General features: G+C 40.8%; 1 protein-coding gene across 8 annotated transcripts in view; it reads left to right on the top strand.

Annotated features, from left to right (window-relative positions):
- Nucleotides 1-24,314, top strand: part of Wge (BAH domain and coiled-coil containing protein winged eye) — a 445,841-nt gene extending 421,527 nt beyond the window's left edge. For 5 of the 8 annotated variants that reach the window (XM_076314127.1, XM_076314123.1, XM_076314124.1 and 2 more), the window contains 11 exons: nt 3,667-3,821; nt 8,613-9,392; nt 9,823-11,981; nt 13,224-13,512; nt 15,508-15,717; nt 15,791-16,108; nt 16,962-17,369; nt 17,675-17,903; nt 19,872-20,292; nt 21,024-21,546; nt 22,199-24,314. In XM_076314127.1, the coding sequence (XP_076170242.1) occupies nt 3,667-3,821; nt 8,613-9,392; nt 9,823-11,981; nt 13,224-13,512; nt 15,508-15,717; nt 15,791-16,108; nt 16,962-17,369; nt 17,675-17,903; nt 19,872-20,292; nt 21,024-21,546; nt 22,199-22,411 (5,705 nt within the window). In that variant the 3' untranslated portion in view covers nt 22,412-24,314. The remainder of the gene's footprint in view (nt 1-3,666; nt 3,822-8,612; nt 9,393-9,822; nt 11,982-13,223; nt 13,513-15,507; nt 15,718-15,790; nt 16,109-16,961; nt 17,370-17,674; nt 17,904-19,871; nt 20,293-21,023; nt 21,547-22,198) is intronic. The other 3 variants (XM_076314128.1, XM_076314126.1, XM_076314125.1) reach the window with 2 other exon arrangements.
- Nucleotides 24,315-26,709: the final 2,395 nt, after the last annotated feature.

The following is a 26,709-nucleotide window of genomic DNA, read 5'->3' as shown; positions in this document are numbered from 1 at the left end:
TTGCATTATTCGTTCAATCGAAACACCCCTAAACGTCGTGTTAAACATTTCGAGATAGAAATATTGTACTCGAACCAAACAACAATTCACTCTGACTCGTTACATCTATCGATATTGCGATACTGTCGTGTTGCGTTACTGAAAAATTGAAGTGTTCATCTTTATCTGCAAGTTTATTGGACGTTTTCGTGTCACGACTCTTAAAATAATGTAAAAACTGAACGCACAGATATATGCCAGTATTCCAAAGGAGGTTAATCCTACGTGTGGTCTCTGGTACATTATGCCTGAGTTTAAATTCGTATAAAAAAATTATTCAAATCTATAATTTAGTTTACATTAACTTGGACATTTCATTGATAATACATATGGTGGCGTAAAATCGGTAAACTGCATGCGTTAGTTTAACACGCGTTTAGTGACATCTGCTGATAATTTTCATTTATGAAAGCATAATCAAATGCACCGGTCTGCTGGACCGCTACTTCATGTACAACAACCTGATACTACACTCGAGGTAGAATAAATTGCCCTATCAAGGTCACAGAGCGGCTGTCACAACGATACTATTCGGTTACCCTGCCGCTTGCCATCATCATCATCCCTTCATTGCCTCGAAGGAGTGAAAGAGAAGAGGTCCGACCATATGTCTATGATATGTGTGTATGTGACAAGAGCCGAGGCGCGTGACGAAACTGTAAAAGCGGATGATCGTGCTTGGAATGATTCATAGTCGAGAAAATGACCTTGACAACACCATTTTTCCTGCCAGCTTTTGGTATCCATTTAAGGGAAATAAACGTGGTGTGCAATTGAAAATATCGAACACTTTTTTCGTACATTTTCGGAAAGTTGAAAAATATTAAAAACTATCGAAATATTACAAAACATAGCCGATAATTCAATATCGAATTACGCGCTACTGGGAACCACTATTGCTCCTGAATAAATAAAAAACTAAAGTTTAAAGGTGGTTCAAATATTTCAGGAACGAAAGTACGTGTATGCTTCTAGAATTCTATATAGAAATTTTAAGAATTTTGCAGGCACAATTATGTTATCAATATTGAGGCTTGTATAGCTATTATTTTATTAATTTGCAAATATATTACGGAAATTTCATTTTGAAATTTAGAGAAATAACGAAGTTATAGAATATTTTTGAGCTTGTATTAGGTGGTTCGAGTCCATCGTTTGGCAGATTTGAACGCGTTTGCCGCGAAATTACATTTTTTGAAACAATTGTTAAAATTTTTCAAAGTGTAACGAACTTACTGATTTAAATTTGGTACATTCTCGGATATATACTGTTTATCCTTTTTCTCATTTTTCCATTTACTTTTATTGTACGTTAAAAAAAGAACGAGACATTTTCTGGCAAAAAGGACCCTTCGACTTTAAATGGCAGTCATTTATTATTGTACAAAAAAGCCGCGAGCGAAGGAGAACGAAATTCTTTCTTTCCATCGGTTTTGTAATTTTTCTTTGCATTTTGAAATCCTCGTCCATCACTTTCTTCAATGATCTCTCTACAATGACGTCTTCGCAATATGATTTTATTTTCAACAAAACACGAAATGTTTTACTGTTGTTGTCTTCGGTATACCTACGTACGTAGTACACTCGACACCAACGTCGTGAAATGTTCCATTACGTTTACGAATTTTAATAAAGTCTTTCGGATCGTACTTTCAAAAGCCCAAGAAAATGCAAACTGCTACATCGCAATACTTCTTTAATTTCGTCTTTTGCAAAGTATTGAAAATGTCAAAGTATTATTTCGAGAAGTCTATTTTTCAGTGTTACAGAAGCTTGAATAATTTCATTGACTAAGAATACCTGAACTTTACCGTAAACAGGAAATGTTCGTTCAAACAGTTATATATTGTAAACAGGAAGCATTCACAATCAGAATTACCAGGAAGAGCTGTCTATCGATTCTATTCTTCGGAAACTCACCTTTGTGTGTATAATTTCCTGATAATATTTTAGAAATACCCTCTGTAAAAGTTCCAACTATCGAGCGTGAGCTGTCAGATTGTTTCAGAAGTCTTTGCTTATTTCGTAACAAAGTAAGAGGGTAAACGCTAAAGGTAAACGATTTATCTTTTATTAGATAGGGTAATTATTTACCGATTAGAAAGGGTTGTTTAACGAGTTGCTTGCGCGCCACTTGTTTGACCTCGTCATCGTTTCAAAATCGACTTCTTCTACCGTATCTAAACTTTCTGCTCCTATTCGTACTCTTCCTTCGATCAAGATGGTTTTCATCGTGTTATTCTAACATTCTTACGCGAATCTAAGAAGATTTCATCCTTTACGATCACGAAAATATAGTCGGTGCAATTGCAATTGTAAGTAGAGCATTATTACACCTCGATTGTAAAAACCTAGCCATGTACAGGTAGCTGTACTTATTTCTCTAACAATGTAGTATGAAGAATGACTTAGGTGTTGTTAATTTTACGCACACGTTGCCTTCGATGTTCAATTCATCCTCGTACGTAGGTACATGGTAGCAATTATTTCAAAGTTTGGACAAAAGCTTTAACAATCAGAAGATATTAAAATTAAGTCTGGACGGGAGTTTGAAAATCCTCTTGGACCGCGAAAGCTGGTCGGAGCGTAACACAATAAACGTTTAACCGAAGATACACAACCGTATATTTGAGTAATTATTTTCACACACCGTGGCTGCAATTACTTGTCGCACGGACCAAATGATTTCTATGGAAGTGTGTGAGCCGGGTTAGGTCCTTTTCCATTTAGATGGATAAATGAATTTGAAAACAGAAAGAAATCGTACAAGAAGACAGCCACTTCGTGGATGATTAATGTTCTTCGTCAGAGTTTTCTTTTCCAATATTTGGTATAGAAAACACTTTTACTTTCTAAATATTTAAAGGCAGTTACAAAAATATATACAAAAATTGTTACTCCAAATTACATATTCCTTGTTTCATTAGAATCCTGGTTATTTAAGTTGCTATGTTGTTAAACAATTAAACAAGGAATTACGAAATAATCTCGTACTACCGAAATCTAACTGACCAATAACAGGAATTGGTCAAACAATAAGATTCGATTAAGATTTTATTAAAGATTTTCATTTATTCCGATGAGTCCTGGATTCGAAGAAGAGTTTAAGAAAAGTTTGAATTTCTTAAAGGTACACGTCATTTTGTCGTACAAGGAACAATTAGGTGCTTCCACCTTATCTTCGTCGATGAGTTTTTAACTCCGGATACTGGTCAACACGCCTAGTCTTGGCTCGCGCGATAAAATAAAGTACACCATTTGCATTCGTCTTAAAAATGTGTCGAACGAGTGCACGAAAACTTTTCTTAAATTCTCATACGCATTAAAGACAATAAGCATTTCGCAAAGGTCTATTAACAGCTCCGTGACGAAACAATTAATTTCTATTCGTTCGTCGAAAAAAGTACACATTCTGAAACATTTTGAAACATTTGTCTAGCAGATAAATCGAGACCTTTCTTAAACTCTTATTGAAATTGAATACTTCCAGAAACTATACCTCGTCCCTTACAGTTAATTCTTTCAGTATAAACGATATAAAATACATGTTTCACATTTATCGTAAAGATTCATCGAACACCAAACGAAATGGTTCCCTAGATAACGTTGAAACCCTAAATCCCATAGCGTCGACCGAATCAACGAAGGCGTTGCAGACCGTGACCTCGATGACAGGAGCTATCGTACCGGATGCACCCCTGGTGACCACGCTGCACTATTACCCTCATGCGCCTGCATTGGTTCAGATCAGCCAGGCGGAACCGATGCATTGCAGATCGCAGGTAAGTTCGCTTTTGGCTACTTTTCGTTTCTGTTTCGCTCGCTTCCTCCTCTCTCTCTCTCTCTCTCTCTCTCTCTCTCTCTCTCTCTCTCTTGCTCTCTCTCTGTCCATCTTCTTTCCCTTGCCCTCTCCCTTTCTGTTCGTCCTGGCGTCGAATCATCGCGACAGAGAGGAACGCGACCGACGCGGATGAAGAGGAGGGACGACAGTAATTATGCCAGGCTCAGGGCGCGGCCTAGCCGTTCGCATAATGCGGAAACGTTGTGGCACATTGTATTAATCATGCGCAAACCGATTTGCATCGCTATCTGCATAGATATTGCGAGCCGGCACGCCGTAGAGTCTGCAATGCCTGTGACGTTCAACGTTCCCTGTCGGCTTGTTTGTTGCGCAGTCCTGTTCAGCCTTTGTCCTCCTTTTGCACTCGATTTTCTCGTTGACCCTCGCGTGTTTTCACTTTCCCCCGTTTCCTTCGGCTTTTCTTCCGTCCCGTCGCTCCCTTTGTGCCCTCCTCCCTCTCCTGTCTCGCGCTCCTTTCATTCACTTGTTGCGATTCGTTTCGTCGTCCCCTTGTTTCCCCGTGGCTTTCGGTTTCGCGGTTTTTCCCTCGTGTTTACCCTCGTTAGATCGTGGCGGATGTTAACGATTTTGGAAGTCTCGGAGCAATTGACCCTCCATGAAAATAAACGACGTCCGATCGAATATGGGTTGTCGGAAAGATTTCGGTACTTCTCGATTTTTTAAACAAACGAAACTCTCTCGAGTACTCGAACCAATTTTTCGTCGATTCTTAATAGGTCACGATAATATTGCACGTTAATCGAGTTTATGCGTAATTACGCGTAATTTGAAAATATTTTATCGTTACATGTTAATCGCACATCGGTTAAATATCATTCGAGATGAAGATTATAATTGTACGTATCTATGTACTTGGATATCGTCGCGAATCATCGATAATTTCTCCTTGAACATCTTCGAAGAAATGAAAGTTTATCGATGCTATATTATTCCTTAATGACGGAAAGTTGCTGTCGCTTCTTTACGAAGTATTAACGTAGTCGAACCGTCTAGATGATCGATCAACGGACGAGACATGTATAGCGAAAGGAGCAAACTCGATAGTTCGCGTTTCCTTAGAACCATAAATTAAACGCACATCCGTCGTTTCTGCATTCGCGTAGTCTGCCATTATCGTTTCAAATAATATCAAGACTGTATACGTTGTAAAGGAAAAAGAATAATAATACGGTACCGACCGAGGAAACGAAAAAAAAAAGAGGAATACGAGAACGAATAATTAACGTATAGGAGCAAAATTAAGTGTAAGTTCGATACAAAAGCTAGGTATATGCTGTGATTATCCCAACCTCGTTGGAGGCCATTATAAGAACTATATTAGGAACGTTAGACTCTTTTTGCTTTTATCTAAAAACTACCGTAAAGCGATTCGTGGAACATTATGAATGCGTTTGCTATCGCTTTGAATCCACGTACGAGATAAAAAGAGTTAATGGTAAATTTCCAAGAGAAATCGGTTACGCTAGTTACGTAGAAGCAAAAATCTATCCGTAACTCGAAAACAAGAACAAACATTGCAAATGTTCGCGCTAACTTCTTCCGTTGCTTCTATGCAAAGAATGTAGCCCCGGGTCCACGTGTTTCGACACACCCTGCATATTCCCCAAAGCGACACGAGCGCATTAACGATGCATAAATGTCAATATTTCAAGAATCGATAAATATACATGCACGAATGTCTGGTACGCGTCTGGTGTACCGCTAAACATTTTCCCCGTCAAAAAGTGAGCCAAATATTTAATAAACGGTAATCCACGGATGATTAATCCGGTGAATACAATGGGCGGGGTAAACGTTTGACGTTCAATTTATTCGGTTTTAAACCGAGCAACAGCAATTTCCCGTGAATACGATTAACACTAATTTATAGAGCGACACGGTGTGTCGAATCAGATTTTTCACATTAAAGGAAAAGATGGAAGTTGATTTGACGAGATCGATAGGAATTTATTCAACGAGTTAATATTCTTCGATTTCACTTTACGACTCGAGGGCGTTAAGAAGCTTCGACTGTTACATATTTATGACGCGAGGGGATGCAGATTCGACTTTAGTATCTTTTCTTATGCCGTGCTTTCCTCGAGTATAATTTCAAAGGATTCGATCCTTATAGATTTCAATACACGTGGTAATTTTTTTTTTGCTTCTTTTGTCTCGTTTATTTGCGACTCCCTCTTCTTTCGTTCTTTGCTTCATCCCCCCACCCCACCCCCTTGCTTGCTCCTCCTTTTATTCATCGATTCAGTTCCTCGACTTTTGCATCGATGGCTGTTCCCTCTTTCAATCCTGTACGTTAGTTTTCTTCACGGAATAATGGTCATTGTGGTTCCATTCGATAAGCTTCTTTGTAGCCATTTTGGGCCATACAACGATTTTTGCTCGATCGTCGATAATCGAAGACCGCGAATCTATATAAAAAAGACGTGTGTGCGAATGCATTGTTCTCGTTTTAACTAAAATGTTCGATTTCTCGTCCGTTGGAAACGGGGTGTATTCAAATCGCGTAAATTGTTTTCCAAGATAATTACACCGATTTCCATAATCACGCCTTTAAACAGGCAACGCGTAAAATTCACAGTGAAAATAATAATAATAATAATAATAATAATAATAATACTTCTTTATCGTGCCAAGATCGTGTACACGAAATATACGATGTGTCGAGCGAAAAGAAAAAGAAAATTTATCAAAGAACAAGTGCACGTAACGGTACAAGAATACAGTTACATACTGTTATTAATTTAACTTTGCGCCATGATTGATCCAACCTCGTGTTCTCGTTAAGCTAACCTCGAAAATTTGCGACGATTTTTACGATCGAGCAACGGAAGACTATGACTAACGAAGCTAATGATAGATCTCGGAGAATTCTGTAATTTTATTTATGGTCGAGTTAACGAAAGAAACAACTCGCGAGACTTCCGGACAGTTGTCCTGTTCAGAAGAATTCTTTTCTTTTTTGTTTCTTTGTCCAATGAGTTGGATGTTTAGAGTTCGAGGCATACCTCTGTTTTTACGTATATCAGTTCCACGAAACGAACCTTGGGTATTCGATTTCTCGATATTTGTAAACGATACGACTAATGATACTAAACGATAAATATTAAAGAACAATCGCATAGAATCAATAACAATGTTATTCATGGATTATAAAATCGATCAAATATTTCCAATATTGAATTTTCTCGCTTATGCGTTAAATTTCTCCCTCGATTATTTTCACCACTGTTTTTGTTCATTCTGCGCGAACAATCTACAACGATGGTAATTTAAATTTTAATATTTTTCATTATATCTTTCCGAGAGTATCGACCGATGAAAATAAATTCAAACACGAGTTAATTTCGACTATTTTCAATTATACGATGCTGCTCGAACAATTTTTGGAAAAATTCCAAACTATGTATTATTGAAAGTAGTCCGAACCAGTTGGTGTTTTGATTCATTTTCATTGGGAAAACCGCACCGGATCCATTGATAAATATTATCACGAAGATACCATGAAAGATGTAAATATCTTTATTTTCATTGGCGTGAGAATTGTCGCTGGAAAGTAGAATTTGCTTTATTATACTACTAAAAGTAGAAGTAAGGTAGAGAATGGTGGTTCTCGTTCTTGGAACTTCGCCTACCAGTCATATCGACGCTTTCGTTGACTTTGCCATAGTTGGTGATTTTATTTAACGCTTTGCGAATTAAATGCACTGATTGTTGGCTTGGTCTTTCTACCGTAAAATCGTAGCACGCTGCGGAAAATTTTAATAAAGTTGGACAAAATGGCCGCGCTCGAATCAATTGCATATGCAGACAAGGCAATCAAAACTGCAAATTGGATGTTCGTTAAATAAATTTTATTATTACCGTAGTTAGTTCTTGTGTATTTATCGTTGACGAGTCTACAGAAATTGATTTGTCGGCACTTATTAATTTTCGATATTTTATTTACCGTTTTGTACAAATTATGACTTCGCGAGTAACGTGGAAAAATTTGACGATTTTCTGAAAATTCGTTTCTTCTTTGTTCGATTCTGTGCAATATAAATGCGTGTAAAATTTTAGCGGAAAAATTTTAACCTAAACGTAGTAAGGCTTTTGACGAATCTATTTTTCGATCGTTTGCAAGAATTCGGTCATCCAGTTACTGCAGTTGAGTCAATGCAACGACAAATGAGTAGAATATTAAATTCAATGGTCGAGTGGAATATTGTATTAAAAATATATATTATATAAACTCTTATCTAAAACTACTAATGTAAATTATTAACGATGTTGCCACGTTGAAAGTATATTCCACGTTACGTTCTATAGTTTTTATAAATACAACGAACAGTTCTCCAAAGTATGCAATAGTGCTTCGAAATACAGGACGTTTCAGTGATCAGCGATTTATAGTTATTATTACGTTCGAGAAATAAATGATATCGTTAATGTTGCAAATGAAATATTATCTGAAACGATTAATGTAAATTATTAACGATACTGCGTCGAAAGTATATTCTACCTTACGTTCTATAGTTTTTGTAAACGTCTTAGTGATCAACGATGTATTACGTTCGAGGGATAAACGATATCGTTAACGTTACAAACGAAAACCAAGAAACGGTAACTTTTTCAGTGTTGCTTCAATCACCCGCTATTTCGTCCAAACTTTATCGAAATTCTGCCTTGCCTAACTCGCCAGTATTTGACTCGTCGAATATCCTGCGCGTAGCAGCGAAATTCGTTTCTGTCGAAGGCGACCTCGCCCGTGTCGTGTCTGACGCCACCGCCGGAGGTGACGACGATTCACGCGATTGAGCCACCGGAAGTGGCGCCGATAATCGGCGTCCAGGACGCGTCGAACCAGACGGACGCCCCGGAACCGGAGGACCAGGAGTCGTCATTGGTGGACGCGTGCGTGAAGCAAGAACAGAACCTGAGCCCCTGCCAGCTGCAGAACTCGGCCAATCTGACCACGACCACCACCAACATGACGAACCTGACCAACTTCGAGATCGTGGCTGCCTCGCCGGAGAAGGTGTGCAACGTCGTTCGAATAACAACGACGACGACCACCGTGAACCCGGCCGTGTGTAGCTTCGTGGGCAAAGTCGACAAGGCGGAGAACACGATCATCAATATGGCCGACTGCCCGAAATACTCGATCACGAAGGAGTGTAGAAGCGTCACGGCGATCGACCGAACCATCGAGCACGTGGTAGCTAGACAAATGGACAGGGAACACGACGACCGGGGACACGTGGACGAGGAAAACGAGGAGTCGTTCGCGGAGGACGGGTTGTCTTGTAGGGACATCAGGAGCGGACCCAGAATCATCGAAATCACCGAGGAGAATTGCGACAGTTTTCACGAGAACCTCGAGTTCTTCGGTAGGAGGAGAGACCACTCGTTGGATCGTCACAGGGACAAGAAGAGGAGCTACGCAGCGGAGACCACCCCCGCCGAAGAACAAGAGAACGAGGACGACGCGAAAGCTGTCGACAATTGCGAGGTGAGGCCGAATATATTTTTTTGCTTCGAGTTGTTTGGGAAACACGGAGTACAACTATACAAATCGATGTACACGATACGATACTCGAGTTTGAAAACTAAGACGACAATTTCTAATCGTTTGCAATGACTCGAAGACTCGTCAAGTACGCGCGAATCGAACTGCAAGCTCATCGAGCTGACTCAACTCCGTGTTTCCATATTCTTTCAACGAGTTTTCTCGTATGCTTTCAATTCGTTTAATAACAACTTTTACGACTGTACCACGAATTATCCTCTATTCTCTATTGTTTCATCTGCGTATTTTAAACGAAAGTTCTCGCTTTCCGATACTCTTACGTTGACCGAGAAGCTTGACCTACACGATACCAAGATTGCTCTTCTCGTTGTCAGATCCCAGACGCTTTATGTGTCGTTCTACCGTTTTCCAGGCTGAGTTGACTAAAGTCGAGGACGCTAAAACGGCGGAGGTGCACAGACACGTGAGTTCCACGCCGACGGAAATCTCCAACGACGACGCGCAAAAGCAACCGGAAGAGCCCAGCGAGTCGAAGGTGGCAGTTGTTTCCAATAGCGAGAGCTACGGAAAGGTACAAGAGGAGCAGTCGCAGCCACACCAACCGCCCTCTCGACCACAGATCACGGTGAAATCGTTTGACATGCCGAACATCGACTGCGACGATCAGGAAGTCGAGAAAATAGTGATAAAGCAGGAGGCTGACGAAACGGGGTACGAGGACTACTCGTACAAGTGCGAAGCGACGTCGACGACGGAGAAGCCGAAGTGTCAGGACTGGGTGAAGCGGCACTCGGTGGAGAAGTCTCATCCTGGAATCGAGAACGTGGTGGAGAAACTGAAGAAGAATGCAGCCGCGGCTATGCAGGAGGCAGCTCCCCAAAAGGTCGAGGATCTCAAGGACAAGAACGCGGAGAGCCTGCGCTCAAGGAGGCACTCGGAGACTACGCCGAGAAAATTGGAGAACGGCTTGAAGAAACATATACTGAGGTCCTGCGAGAACGCTCAATTCGCTCAGGACAAGCACAAAACGCCAAGGGAGCCCGAGGTTTCCTCGACGGAAGCTACCAAATCGTCTCAAAACTCTCAGGATCTCTCCAAGTACTCGACGACGACGGAGGACGATCCGTGCGGCTCTCCCACGAACAAACACGTCTTGCCTAGAGAGTACTTCTTGAACGATAACAACAATGACACCAGGAGCAACAACAACAACATCAAGGCGATCGATAACAAAGAACTGGTGGTGAAGAAGGAGAAGGCTTCGTCGCCCGTGGTGTGCGAGGCGAGGGAGATGAAGTGTTTCGACAGCGACGCGGTCACCCCGAAGAAGCATCGAAGAACGGAAACTTCGGAGGACCGTGCTCCGTCGCCGGACAATCAAAATTCGAAATCGAGGGCCTCGATCAGTCCCAAGCAGAGGCCCACGGTGGACATTAGCGGACTGGAGTTGCTCTCGAACAGTATCGAGCAACTGGAGCACCTGAAACCGGACACTCAAAACGCAGCTACCGCGGCTGATCTAGAGAAGTCACCGATCAGAGCTAAACTGATTTCTCCTCCCGGGGAGAGCAACAATAACAACAACAACAACAACAACAACAACAACAACAACAACAACAACAACAACAACAACAACAACAATGTGGACAGCCCGTTAGGGTTGCTGTGCGCGCTTGCCGAGCAAAGGTTCATGGAAGAAGTGGTCGACAAGGTGCCGAGGAAGCTGAATCTTGAGAGCTCCGAGGAGATCTCTCACGCTGGTAGACTGTTGCTGAATTTAGGTAGAGCGAATCACCTAGAGGAAGAGGGAAAGGCACCGGAGAAAAGAAAGTACACTCAGGCAGAGGACGAGAACTACGAAAGTCCGAAGAGATTCAAGGGCGACGAGTCCGAGGACGAAGAGTCCAAGTGCAACTCCTTGCACTTCGACGAGAAGAACGATACGAGCAAACAATGCGAGGCAAGGTTACAGGGGGACGTGGTGTTCAGGGTTAAGGAGACTACGAGACGAAGTATCGATTTCTCCGAGAGAAACGGTGTCAGCATCGACGAGGAGGAAGACACACCGATAAAGGACAAACCTTCTGGGAAGAACAGTCCGTACAAGGATTCGGATTACGAAAGAATCGAAGATTTCGAGCAGTACGATCGCCGCTATGAGCAGTATCAGATGAACGGTACGTATTGCGAGAAGGAGTCCGTCGATGACAACCTGTCGGACTCCGATTCGAAAACGTACAGTCAGGAGATGTGTTCAGAGGCGATGATGATGGAGGAGAGCGATCGAGACGTCAAGAGAAGAAGACTCTCCGCGGGAGAGCAACGCGATTGTCACGATTACAGGAACTTGCAAGCGAAACTGGACGCGAAGAAGTTTATCGCCCGAAAGGGACACATGGATAACGACGGAGACTGGCCGAACATGGATGCCATGGAGCTGGATATGAGGGTCAGGTTGGCCGATATTCAGAGACAGTATAAAGAGAAACAGAAAGAGTTGTCCAAGTTGACTCCGAAGAAGGACGAGAAAAAGAGTCCTGGCAGACCGCGAAAGAAGAGCCACTCTTCCAGGTGAATTTATTTTTAACTTTTTCGCTACTCGACAGTCCAAAGAAGACGTCTTGTTTTAGAATTTGCTATTACTATGAATATCTTCGTTGTTTATGATTGTATGGAAATATTGTGGAGGACACGGTTGAATTGCTCGAAGGTCCGAGTGTAGCGACAGAAAAATCATTTTCCTCAAGGTCATTTCTAGGATTTGCATGGATATCAATGTCCATTACTATAAGCATCTGTTGTAATGCATAATAAATATATATCTCGATATTAGATGGTTGTAATGGAATATTGCTACTATTTGTATAGTCGTTATAGGTCGTTAATAGTCCTGAACAATGTTTTCAGAGATTCATAAACAGTGAAAATACTTAGAGTACTAGAAGTACTCGTATAAGTGGTACAACCTATATATCATTATATTGTACTTCACTTACAATGCAATTGTAGAACACTTTTGTTACTACAAATTCAGTTCCACGAAGAGAGTTTGTTGGAAAAGTCTACATTTAACAATGGTCATTCTTATACAGTAATAGTTTTTCTATAGATGTAATATTTAGTAGGATGTCGTTGCAGATGATGACAATTATTCTAACTTACTCTACCTCACAAATATTTATTTACAAACGTATGTTGACTTTTTTTATATGGATAGTGATATTAGCATTATACTTGTAGATTAAATTATATTTGATACAGATAGAACTGAAAATATCTTAGGGCTACTTTACTATATTTAATAATTGTCTAACTGTTTTTATACAGTGTATTCAAAGAATCCTGCAATTTTATGTATATATTATATTAACGAGTTAGCAATACTCGATTATACACCTTCTAGAGTTCGATCAACACAAGTCCCTATCTTTGCAAGGTATATTAAAAACAACCAAAACAATTGCTTGAAATCAGTACTTTTACAAAGAGGCAATAAGTAATTAAAACAAGCATGACTTAATAAAAATGCAACAGAAAGTTAATACCTAGTGAAAGGTAACGCAACAAAAGATTGACATTTTCAGTTTTATAGTTCAACAACCCTCTTTATTGAACCTAAAATTTCCTCTTCAATTGTCTCGTATGTACTACGAGTAACGAAGTCATAGTTTGCAAAAGTTTCAAATAATTCTAGGAATTTAACTAAGTGGTCATCGTTAGGGCTAAACGTAGTAAAGTGAATTCCAATTCGTGTGGAAAAGTTGAGAAATATTTGGCAAAGTAAAATAAACGTGTCATGAAAACTGTTCACAGTTCTGATCATGGACCTCTGGCGTCACCAGCGATGTTAGAACAGATGCCTTCTCCGCATAAATCTCCATCACGTTCGCCGAATGGTTCTCCACCGCCATTGACCTCGACTGTCCTGGCTATGCCAAGGTGTAACGTGAACTTGGTGAAACTGGGTGAGCCAAGAAGTCACATTAAACTGTTGGACAGTATACCGAGCATTCCGATCCCTGTTCCACCAGTCGCCTCGCCTATCACTGTTCTACCCTCGAGCAAAGCGTCGCAGGACGACGACGAGAAGAGCACAGGAAGGGTGAGTTGAAATTTTAATTGTTCATATTTGTCTCATCGACGTGGTAATCTATGACAGGGATAAATCAGAGTTGTTTGTTTTATTCTTTCCATTTCGATATATACAGTGCAAGATTTGCCCAACGTTGGTACTTAAAACATGGGTTATTGTTTTTGAAGAAAATATACAGTGAAGGATATATTTCTTCGATGAAAAGAAAACGATGAAGTATATTATCAAGATTAAAGTCATCTAAGTTTTTGTTTTACATGCAACGAATTCAGATTTATTGTGTTGCACGATCTCTGTGTGCGATCTAGAAATAAAATCGCAAGTTGGTCATTGCACTGTTGGCATCGTGTAAATACAAAGATAAACGTATTTTATTTACAAATTGTTCAAGAAACTCGCCCTTTATCTACGATAAATGTTAATTAGTGTTGTTATTCTGACATGGTAGTAATTTAATTTAAGAATAAGACGAAACAAAAATATGGAATGTACGTTTTCAATAATAGTGAAACACATATAAACTTAGAAACGTGTGTGTAGCTCGGTCTTAGTTTTAGGGTTAACTGTGGTGGCCAACAGAACTCTATGTAAAGCTATAAAACAGATGACAAAAGTTTCCTTTACACAGCTATGTAATGGCTATAAGTCAGTTTCATATCGTTGAAACTCCAACAATAAGGGTTCTATTCGAAGCGGTTTAAGCGCTCGTAAAGTCTTTGTATTATTTCAGCATTATTTATTACCTCAAGAGAAATAATCTCACAATCCGATGAACTTAATAAAGATATTTAAAATTGTAATGTTAGATGCATCGTTCACTGTACAGATTGCTTGTAAGATTCTTGTCAGTGTTTAAAATTTAAGACTAAAATATGAAATAATAAAATTGAGAAAGATGCACTTATATGCTTCTTACTTGAAAATACTTTTAGTTCGATTCGTTCTAATATCAAAAGTAATATTAAAAATACGTGCATCGAATAATTATGCAAAAGCTTAAAGAATCTTTAACTCATGATTGTACTTAGAGGTTGTCAGTTACCTTAACGTTGTAATTAATCGAGCGAAATACAGACAAGCAAGTGTGTGTAAATATATATTGTGTAAAATAATTTTAAATGAAATGCAAGGGAACGGGGCATTTTACCTAGTTTCTTTTCTTAACGCTTAAGAAAAACTGGACCGAAATGGTTGTTATAAAGCTGCTTCACGATAATTAAAATTCTTTCCCAGTTGTCAAAGCTGATCTCAATCGATATCGTTCTAAAAAAACTAGACGTTCTAACAGCAAAATAATCTGCGACGAATAAAATCAATTAACAGTCCGAATTGCGAGTGGAGTTGGTTAAATTACAAAAACTGTGCAATGAAATATTAGTTAATGACATTCAAATGGATTATTGGAATTTAAATTTGGTATTTTCCAATGCATACCAATAGCTTCGTAATTGTTGAGCTTTGGAAAGTTGTCGTGTCTAATTTTTCTGCTTTTAATATAAAATTTTCTGATTCTATTATTTTCTTTGATTTTTTATGTTTCAATTTTTTACGTTTCTTGTAAGCTTCTTCTGTAGCATATTGGCAATCAAAATTGTGTTCTCAATAAAGGAATAATAGAAATATAACGTTAAATCGGTGTATAGAAATTTAAGTACATTTCGAGTGCATTATATGTATAAATATTAAATCGACCATTTCTCTTTTTCTTTTTAAAGAATGTCCAGTATTTCGAAAGAAAATAATTAGAGTCACCTGGGAAAATAATGATTTTACTAATCTCTATGTATCCTTATCGTAACAAATTACTACTTTTACACATTCTATATAAACATGATAGACATCTACTGCGGGATTCAACCAAATAACTTCAGTCGATTTTCAAAGTACTGTCTGTAGTGTCTGTATAATAAGATGAAAGTGTACCTCGTTTAATTGTAATTTTACTGGAAAAAGGAAATCATCTTTTTCGAATAGATATTATGTGTTTTACCCAAATCATTACAGATGGGATACGACACGTCATCACCAGCGCCGACCATCGCGAGTTCCAGTTCAGCTTCGAAAAAACGAAAGGTCGGTCGGCCCAGGAAGTTGATGTGCACGTCAGGAAGTGTCAGACATCTCACGGAGACGATAGTCGCGAAAAAACCGAAAAGCAAAAGTTCGTTAGTTGGGTATCTCTTGTCGTCGAAAAACAGGCATCTCCAGACGAAGGTGAGCAATCAACTTACTGTTAGTTGGCAACGAATTCGATTCGGTTTGGTGAAAATGTAATTTCTGTCGACAGTACGTGAGCAAAACTGGCTACACTCCGTTGCCTTTCAAAACTGGGATGTCGTCGATGAAATCCTCTTCCAAGGGTCATAAATCGGTAAAAACGAAACCGAAACCCGTGAAACAAACGCCTCTACACAATAAGAATGTGATCAGCTCGATCATCGCCGTAAAAGCGAAATTGAGTCAGGAAGTGAAGCTGGAAAAACAGAGCAAAATGAAGCCGAAACTAAAGGCGGAGGCGAAGGTGAAGACTTGGGAGGACGATGAGCCTGCTGCTCCTATTGTTGAGAACGTGTTGCCAGAATCTACCGTACAGGAACCAGTACAGGTAATAAAAAAATCTAACGAACTTTTCGTTTAATTATGCATTTTACAACATTGATTGCTTCTAAATGTAAACTGCTTAAAGTAATTAAAGAATCACGTGTCAGGTTTGCATATCAAATATCAAATTTTTGGGGCATTGAAATGCAACTTCATCGACATTCGTTTTTAGAAATTTATCGCATTTGTATCGACAAATAGAAATTATGTACAGTATATTACCATTATTCATTTACATTGAGTACATAATATTTACAGAAAATTGCATCTTGCTGTATAGAATTATTTTATGACAATTGATTTTCAAACTTTGTATTGTCTAGTGCACTACACTAGTTATAATGTATTAAAAGAGTATATTATTTGCACCACATATTTGCAAAGTTCGCAAAATTTGAATAATTTATTTCTAGAGTTCAAATACTTCAAAAATTGGAGGATCGACTAATTCTGTTGAGAAACACGCTCATTTTCTGTGTTTGAAACTCCTTTAATGTTATATTTCAGTTCTACTTTCTCCCTGCAAGATGAAACTAAACCTTAGTTTTCTAAGGTTTGCACGTAAATATACACTCCAAAAGCAAGAAGACGATCTAAGTTTTCTACTTGTAAATAAATAAATAGTACACGCAAAAATGGAGAACCATACAAATTCCTCGTTTTTAAAATTACGAAAATCACGATGCTTAACGTCTCTGATCTTTTCGTTTTATAAAAATAATAGTTCCAAGAACGATGAAAAGATAATTGTTTCAATTGATATAGTTCTTAGAGTGATCTCTACTAACTGGTTGCATATTCGTACATACGTGATACGCTACTTTTCGAACATTGCAACGTGTGTTACGATGTTTCAGGAAATCCCTGTGGAATTGCCAGAGACCGTGGAGATCGAGTCGGAGAAGAGCAGACACGAGAAATCGAAGAAGAAGAAACGGAAGTCGAGTTCGTCGTCGCCATCGCGGCGTAAATCGAACGACCGCGAGAAGAAGGAGTCGAAGCGCAGGAAGTCGCTCGAGTGCAAAGAGTGCAAGGAATGCGCTAAAGTGGCGAGGGCCGAGAAAACGGAGATCGTGAACAAATGCAAATTAACGTCGGCACACTTGGCCATTGACCAGCTGAGAGTTCTTACAGCGATGGGTGGTCTGTTTTACGCCGGAAGACTGAGCGCTGTTCAAGCACCTGACGTTTATGCCATCACGCTGGACGGGGAACGGGGCAACAGGCCTCATATCCATCCCAGAGAGGAGATTCTACGAGACGCGGTAAATTAACGTTGATTCGTTTGGTGTTTCGTTGAACGCAACAAAACAGAAGCGTTTGCTCTCCTCGTTGAACGGTACACGCTAGACTTGGTCTCGACTTAAGATAAAGATAATCGATTCCTGGAAATTGCTATTTTCCTCCTGTATAACTTTCAAATGATAGCCAGGTTCCTCGAAAGCGGAACAGGTAGCGATTTTTACCTCGTATCCGATAGGTACCGTTCGAAGAGGAAAGCTCGAACAGGTTAAAAAAAAGTGTCTCGTTTGAACGCAAATTTTCATCTCCGTGTATTTCGTCGACACAGATCGTGGAAGTCTGTCCCAGTTCGACGAAGGAGTTACCTCCTGGTACCAGACTCTGCGCTTACTGGAGTCAACAATATCGATGCTTGTATCCGGGCACATCTGTCGAACCGACCGAACCGGATCCAGAGCTCGACGAGAAGTTCGTTAGCGTGGAGTTCGACGACGGGGACAGTGGGAGAATCGCTTTGGACGATATCAGGTTGCTGCAACCTGATTATCCTGTCGTTGGTAAGCTCTTTTGTCTAGCTTCTATTAGATTACCGTTTGAAAGAGCATTACAGTGGTGCTTTCCACACTTGTCGTCAGAGAACGTTCTTCCAATTCCTAGCCCTATGTGTTCTCGGTTATTTATCGATTTGTACATACACAGAGTCAGTTTAGGAGGATGTCGTAACATTTACAAACGTATTTAGACCTCACTTTCTACATTTCAAAACCAAGTGGAAAATTTTATTAAATATGGAATTGAAATTTGTCTTTGGAATATAGTCACCGTATGAATGACACGTTTGATATATAAAATACGTTTGCAAATCTTGCGTTATTTTTTGTACACTATTGGTGATAGTCCTTAGATCTTAACACCGAGTGTCTACGAAAACAGAGTATTGTAGTTCATTAATCGACCCTGGATAAAGCTCGTATCTTTCATCTCATCTTCCCTTTTTTCTCATCTATCGAACTCTGATGTTCAATATCCTTATACGTATGCTGAAAATGTTTGCAATTTACGTTGTTTCGCTTTTCTAAGGAAGTCAGTTGTAGTCAAACTCTGAAAACGATACATAACTAGAATTTTAAAAAGTGTCATATTCTCCAAAGCTAGTGCTGTCTAACGTAAACTTCAAATTTTAGGGATATACCTCCTCTCTCACTCCATTATCATAGTAACGGTGTGCAGAAAAGGACACAGCTGCATCAGGAACTTCACTTGTGGACGGCACTGTTCTAAATATTTAACTGCTCTATATGCCTGCCTTGAGTGTATCTATAATGCAAAATTATTGATACTCTGTTACCACGTTAAGTGGTAACTAAAGTCTAAAATTATCGGGTGAATGCAAAAGTTCTGTTCATCTATGCTGAAAATTAGAATTGCCTTCATTAGCCGTAGTTCAACATGTTCCATTATCAAATACAACTTTGTTTTAAAATAGTTGGTCCCTTTGTTATAGAATTCTACAACATTTAAGTAAAAAGTAAGTAAACATGTTTACTTAAACTCCATGTTTAGGAGTTAAGTAAACATGGAGATTGATTTGAAAATTTTTCTTTCATACAAAATGATGTTTTCCATAATATATAAAATTTATATGGTAACCATTCTTCGTCTCTTTCCTCATAAGTGGACAAATATTTTTCACATCTTGATTCTTGAAACATTAACATCGTGATAAATTTTTACAATTTTTCTCGCATCGACACTGTCGCTTAAAAGTAGGCAACTATCTCCACAGTTAGTGCAGATTTTTTATCTTTCATTCACGTAGTGGTTCAATTTATGAAAGGAATGAATACGAATAAAACGTTTCTTTAATAAATTCAAGGTATTGACAGTTTTTCTAGTTAGAAAGCATTCTGTTCTAGTAAAAGTCTAGAAGCCTCGGTACAGTAGTTTCCAACCGATCTGTCAAAGTTAGGTAACGAAATCGGGACTGTTCGTTCACTTGAAATCGAAAACAGCAACTGATGTATACGAATAGTGAGAGAGAGAGATCAACAGCGAACGAGTCTCGCATTACACGCGTTTGAGTTTATCGCCAAAGCGAACCAATATTTTGTATACTTTTTATATTATATTTAAGACAATTATGAAGGGTCTTCCCGATGAAAATGAATCCAACCACGACCTCGTTTGGATTATTTTTAATTGTACATTATTCGAATCGTTAAAAAACAAAAATTTTCAACTACGTATAATTAAAAATAGTCCGAATAAGAGCGTGTTTGTACTTATTTTCATCAGCAGAACTTTGTCGACTTATTGATAATAATCTCCCGAAGATATAATGACAAATGTAAAAATAATATTATCGTTTGTAACGTTCTCGCCTGCAACCGTCGGCCATTCGAGTCGACCTTGCTTGTATTCAGCCTAAAATTTGCCACTTGAAATGAAATGAAACATTTAAAGACTTTAATATCCTGTACAATCTTCTCAGAATTGTGTATACTTAATTTTATATTGAATTACAGAATACGATCCAAATCCTCTGTTGTCGTTGGGCAAACGTCGAAGACAGACGTCGGTATCTACAGAAGATAAACGCTTGTCCAGCAACAATCAACCGTCCACTTCGTTAAACGCGAACAATGCGATTCCTGCTGTTACCTCCACGACGTGTTGTTACGTTTCGTCGTCTGACGGACAGTCGCTGGAACGATACAAGTCAGATGACATGGATGCCAAGGATTTGGAGGAGTATCGCGAGAGGAAACGCATGAAAAAGAGAAGAAGGGACAAGTTGAAAAGATTACAAGAGGCCCAGGAGGGAAAAAAGAAGCACAAGAGGCACAAGTGTTGCGAGGAACACAGGAAGCACAAGCATAGGAAACATCGAAAACATAAGCACAAGCACAGCCATCACAGCAGCCACAGTGAAGGAAGTCATATAAGGTTTGTTCTTCTTTTGAGCTGTACTCTGATCTACGCAGTGTAATAATTGTAACAACGAGAAAGAGATTCGATGCTGTACAGATAAGTCCAATTTTCCAAATAAAGTTTTCTCGCTCCGAAGAAAATTTCATCCAATGTGTTCGTGTAGATCGGACGATTTGGGTGGTTAATTATAAAAAGAGCAGAAGGTTTATTTTTAATATCATAAGAACAAACGGAATGTTCCTTTGAAAATTACTTGGGAAGAAGACACGTTCTTGTGACAATTATTTAAAAAGATATACTTTCATTTATCGATTGAAACATTCACTATGTATTAGAGTCTACTCGACAAGAGCAATTGGAAACTCGTAGTTACTTTCAAGAACAGAAATATTCTGTCCTCTGATTAAGAGATTCATTGCATTTTGTCTCTTGTCCACTGGTGCAGTTAAACTTCATTCAGTACACACGAAATGGAACAAGTTCGAAACGGAGAACGGAAACGTTTTGTTTTTGGAGGAATGTGTAACTTTCCAATTACTCTTACTGATTGATTCTACAGTATGACCGAATGTTTTGGTTATTACTCGCAGAAAATAGTCAAACAAGACTTTTGTTTTGTGTTTTGGCGTAAGCGCCGTTTACTCGAATAAAATTAAGAAATAGAACACCGTACAACCAGTACCCGAACGTACACGGTGTTTCGCTGAAGTTTGATCTTAATTCGATTACTTTTAAATATTTCTCAGCAGTGGGGAAAGCTGTTGCGGTCAGAAGAGCGAGGAGGAATTGGTGAAAGAAGCAGTGCCCGCGGCAGACGGTGAGGTGGAAGCAGAGGAAGAAGCGATAACGCAGGAAGAAGTTATCCCAGAACCGATCAAGGAACCAGTCCGTGAGGAGAAGCAAGAGAAGCCGAAGAAAGTCGACAAGAAATCGAAAATGCGCGAAAGGCAGGAATCGGTAGAAAGTCGAAGTAAAATGGCCGCGTTTTTGCCGGCTAGACAGTTGTGGGGATGGGCTGGAAAAGGTTACAGACGACCGGGCGCCAAAGGAAGAGCGAAGAAGCAATTCTTCAGGGCGATCCAACGCGGAAGCGAAACCATTCAGATCGGCGACAGTGCAGTCTTTCTGTCGACAGGCAGACCCGACAGACCTTACATCGGCCGTATCGAATCCATGTGGGAAACCTCGAGTTCCAACATGATCGTAAAGGTCAAATGGTTTTATCATCCCGAGGAGACAGTGGGATGTCCGACAAACTTGAAGTACCCGGTAAGAGTATGATTAATTGCGATTCAATTTTCTCGAGTAAGGTTGACGGAAATTGTCGAAAGCAACACGAAAGTCCCGATAGATGTATGTCTCAAAAGTAGCAACTTCGGAGATATTTATTTTTTATCGTAGCTCGTTCAAATACGATACTGAAGGTGTAAATTGAAACAACCTACAGTACGAGAAATTCAAATCGAATTTAATACCGATTAAAGAGTTGAATATTTCTGAAATTGTACCATTTAGTATCTTTCGATATATGCTCGTTAAGATTTGTTTACTTTTTAAGTTTCCTCGGCTTCCAAAGTTCAGACCTGTAATGTATTCGCACTTTGAACATCAAATTATTATGGTACTTTACGAAGTATGTCTCAACGACACGTTCATTTCGCAAAGACTGTGCTCTATTAGATATCGTACGTTGCAGCGTATTCGATAATAAATATCAGCAATTAATTGTTAACGAACATTACGAATAAGAAAGCCGATTGAAGATTATTCGAGCACCGTTCGAAATTCGGTTATACCGTTCCATTAAATAGAAGAGCAATGTTAAGCTATAAACGAACTCAACGAACGGTTCACGTTTAGAGCCCTTAACGAGGTTAGTTCTCGCCGTCTATTAATGCAAAATATTCCTATGAATGTTTAGGGCGCTCTCTTCGAGTCCCCTCACATGGACGAAAACGACGTACAAACGATCTCTCACAAATGCGAGGTGCTACCGCTTCAGGAGTACACGGACAAGCTGGGCAAAGAACCGCACAGATACCTGACGATCTACGACAACAACGACATATACTATCTGGCCGGCTACTACGATCCCACCACGTATCTCTTGACTATGCAACCTGGGGTTGTTTGAGAACAGCTTAAGCTGACGATTAAGTTAACGGGTGTTACTTAATTGTCGTCAGCCAAATATACTGCGAAATAAATGAAACGCCGTGGTCGCCACGGTTGGCGTCCGCGCTCGACTGTGTCGTTTGCAGCGAGAGAGGCTCGATGTCAAGCCAAATCGAAATCACTGGATGATTTCGACGCGACGAACGTCGCGTGAAACTCGTTCTCGCGAACGAACCGATCCAGGTTCGCGCGTTATACAGACATTCGGAAACTTTTGAAGAAACGTGGATTATAGAATCCAGTTGACTCTCCGACCGTACACTGTCGCGATCATTGTCACACACGCTAGGTGTTTCGCGAGGCCACGCGGACTCACTGCGAGGCACAAGCATTATTTATTAATCGCAGTGAACGGAGGATAGGTTATTTACGTTGAACATCGATCGTGTTTTCTTCTTTTTCTATGGTTATATTGTTACGAGCGTTAATTTTCATCCGATCGAGTTAAGCGGGAAACGACACGCGCGGATTTCGATTTAACGCTATTGTCCCGATTATCCGCGCAAACGTCGTGCCCGCGATCGAGAGGTGGTTGTTGATTTACAGTTTGCGACTAGTATCTTGCGTCTTTCGTGACTATCGGAGTTTCAAACGAGGTGCACCGTGTTTACTTCGGCGCCGGGAACGTTGGTCGAACAACGAGTTCCGAGCGCTGACCTTTGAGACTGTCTTTCTTCGCTATTGTGATTAAGTACCTACTGAGATTCACGCGCGGGCGAGCGAGAGAATGTCGCGAGATTTTCGAACGTCTTATCGGACGCGTGCAATGACAAGTTGTTTTACCGTTCAACAAGGAGAATACCTGATTATTTACGTATGGGTATTGTGATAGATTTATACGATACAACCGATAAAAAGGTGCGCGCGACAGATTACAGAGAGGCGCGTCCGCGCATCTCGCAGCGATACTTCCGCGTTTCGCGCTCTGGAATCGCGCGGGAATTCGAGATGCGAACATCGGAGGAGGCTTGTGCCTTGCGCGAACAGATTCGGGACGCAGCTTTAACCGATGCGAGTCGTTCGCTTCTGTCGCGGTCGTGTCTCGACGGTGAATGGATAAATAGTTACAGAGCAGATGCATATATAAATATATATTACAGTATGTGTACAGGAGAGATGCAATAAGTATACCGAGTGGCATTACGAATACGCGGGTGAAGCTACGAAGAACACTTGATCAAATGTTTTATCGACTGTATATAGATAATATTATACGTACGTTGTACATAAATGTTAAGTGCGTATCCGAGTGTAATCAGACTCGTCTCTGATCGTTAATCGTTAGACCGGTGTTGATAATTATCGTTTAACCCGTGGAAACAAGCAGCGAAATCGTGTAAACGCGGAATAGGGATGAGAGGTCGTCGAGGCTACGTACCTCTGGCGTTTCGGATGAGAATCCTATTCCGAATACTCTTGCGTTCGACGTCTACACGGGATACGATGTATGTACTTAGATTAAGAACCGCCTTCTCGCGTCCATCGCTCCTCCGTCGTCTCCGTTGTCCGCGTGTAGCTCGACGAGTTCGATAAGATCCCGGAGATAGTGTCCTCCCGAGTGCTGAGGATCGTGCGGCGAGATCGGACGGATAGATCTTGGCCCGTAGCCAATCGGTGTTGTTCGATAATTTTTCTAAGAAGGGAGGACGAGAATCGACCTCGAAGCCGAGCTCAGGGATCGTCATCGGGACGATCGCGCAGGCGTGGACGCGAGCGGGAAGAATCCCCTTTCTTTTAATTTCTCGACGATGCGATAAAGAGATTCGGTGGATTTCACGGCGAAGTGTTGTTACCGCTGGTGATACGGAGATAAGGTGCTACACGTAAACCTTTTTTGCGGGGCTGCGCGCGCGCGTCGCCGTTTCCAGGTTGACGTTAACGTGGGGGGATGGGAGGGGGGTATGGGGGCGCGTTCCGAAGCGTTCGGTTCACGCGTTGGTTTCACGGGCCGTACGACCTCGCCGAGACCGCCGAGCGAATCGTGCAAAACTTGTTAGGATTAAGGCATTTTCTATTCGGGTCATTTTTATACTTCTTCCCCGGGCGTTCGTCGGTCAGCGAGAGTATGGATTCTCCAGTGGATACCATTCGCGCTCGTCGGTTTGAATCTTTTGTCTCGAGAGAGTTCCGCTGTGGAAACAGTGTAATTGGTCGATTCGTGGTTTTCATCGACGCGAACGGTTTCCATCCTCTCGCTGTTTTTCGCGCGGACGCGGGGTTCGAACTGAGGAAACAGATGCGGCCGCCTCGTAGCGAGACGAGGCATCGATCTTAGTACAAACTGCAGATACAATAATTGGACGCGCGTTTTCGGCAACGTTCGCGTCGGAGGGTACTCGCATCGTGAGCGCGCGTGGTGGATCCTTCGCGTGTAAATAGGGCCCGTAAGTGCGCGTCGCGTGTCTCGGGGTACGGGGCCCCGCTGGCTTCGATAGGATTTTGCGATTTCTACATCCGGGTTGTACATTTCTCGTTACATCGTGACGCGGGCACGGCGGTCGTGAGCCTCGTCGGCCTGTTCGATTCGATCGCGCGCGGCGCGTGCAATCTGTGTATATTGCATAGTATTTTTCCATTAAGGTCAAAGAAAACTAGCAGAAAAAGGAGGTGACAAAAAAAAAAAAACAAGATACGCGATCGGGAAATCGGTCGCCGTTCGTTTCTCCGGGGCCGGTGGTTCTCGAGCGTTTCGTGGCGCCACTTTCGAATTCGTGAGTTCACGCTCGAAGGAGGTACGCGCGTGTATATATGCATAGAGTATCGAAACCAAGTGTCGAGAATCACTGCTCGGGACGAACGAAGACGCTTATAGGCTGAGACGCCTTATCGCGCGGAGACGTCGTTTTCTCGACGACGACGACGACGACGACGACGACGATCTTTTCTCGACGTTTCGATTCTATGAGAAGTAGCCTACTCGTAGACAACGTAGACGAGGCACAGTTCGCTTGTAGATTTGTAAATACGTAGATTAGGTAAATCGAAGGAAATGTCGGTGTCCTCGGTCCTTTTTTTATACGTCCCGATCAATTTTCTTCTTCGTTGCGCGTAATCTGCTCTCTTTCCGGTTGGCGCTCGATCGGTCTCGAGATCTTCGCGCTTGGAAAGAGAGTCGAAACGATGCATCGCTCGTCGCGATAAAATAGAAATTAACGAACGTTCAGCGACCTGCGAAAGCACGAGAACGCGGGGACACTTGTCCGGCACGTCTCTTCGTTGTTCTCCTGCGAGTGAGAGGAATTCTTGTATCGTAGAGTCCGATCGAAACTACGTCGATCTTTGTTAAGCGGAGGTTTCTTTTTATTTTATCCTATCGCTTTGTAGTTAAAGGTACGGTATTATTTTCGTCGTGACTGTAAGTATATAGTTTTGTACGGTCGTGTTGCCCGCGAGAAAGGAGATGTACTTCTTCGAGGTAATCGCAGACGCTTGCTACGACGTTTCGAGGAGAATGATTTCTACCAAACTGTCGATAATTAAATAGATTAACGCTGAATTAGTATTGTACTGTTCGTGCTGTCTCCCAATTCGTCGTTCGAGAATGCAGGGTGGTGGAGTGTTACTTTTTCTTTTTTATTTCGACGGTTTCATTTTTGTAACGGAGCTACAAATTGTCAAGCGGGTTCGCGTCGGTACTCGAAACCGACAGTGTCCATCATGGAACAGTTTTGGGATTCAAGTCGCTTACTTTCTAGTTTTAAAGGTATGTTTGGTATCGCTCATTGCGATCGAATTTTCACCCCATCGTGGTCCATAGTTTGTACTACCGGCGGTAAATTGTGTTATAAATTGAACAAATACAATTACTTTTGCATAATTTCATTCGTTCGAACGAAGGGCCCAATTCTGTTGTATATTTCATCGACCATCGAGTCCATTTTAGATCAATTTCCTCGAGGAACGCTCGAAGATTTTCCACGATGCTTCGTTTTCATCGTGAAACGCTATTTTGGATATAAATTTGTATAATTTACAAATTGGAATTTGAAACTAAAATTCAGACATTATATATTTGTATATAAATGATGCGCGATATTCGTTACGTACATTAGAATCGAAATGCGGCAGTCGATGTGATATACCGGTAAATTTCATAGCGTGCTTCGCAAGGAAATGTTGGTCCGATTCGTGCGATCGATTCCAATACCATGATTATCCGTTTAGTTTAAAACGATCTAATCGTTCAGTGCGAAGTGACGAATATCACGTGTTACGATTAGGTTTTACGGCTCGTGCTTCTGTTTCTTGAAAACGAAT

This window comes from Ptiloglossa arizonensis, chromosome 6 (genome assembly GCF_051014685.1).
Source record: "Ptiloglossa arizonensis isolate GNS036 chromosome 6, iyPtiAriz1_principal, whole genome shotgun sequence".
Lineage (NCBI taxonomy): Eukaryota > Metazoa > Arthropoda > Insecta > Hymenoptera > Colletidae > Ptiloglossa > Ptiloglossa arizonensis.
The sequence above is the reverse complement of the archived record's forward strand: the minus strand, read 5'-3'. Positions and strand labels throughout refer to the sequence as shown.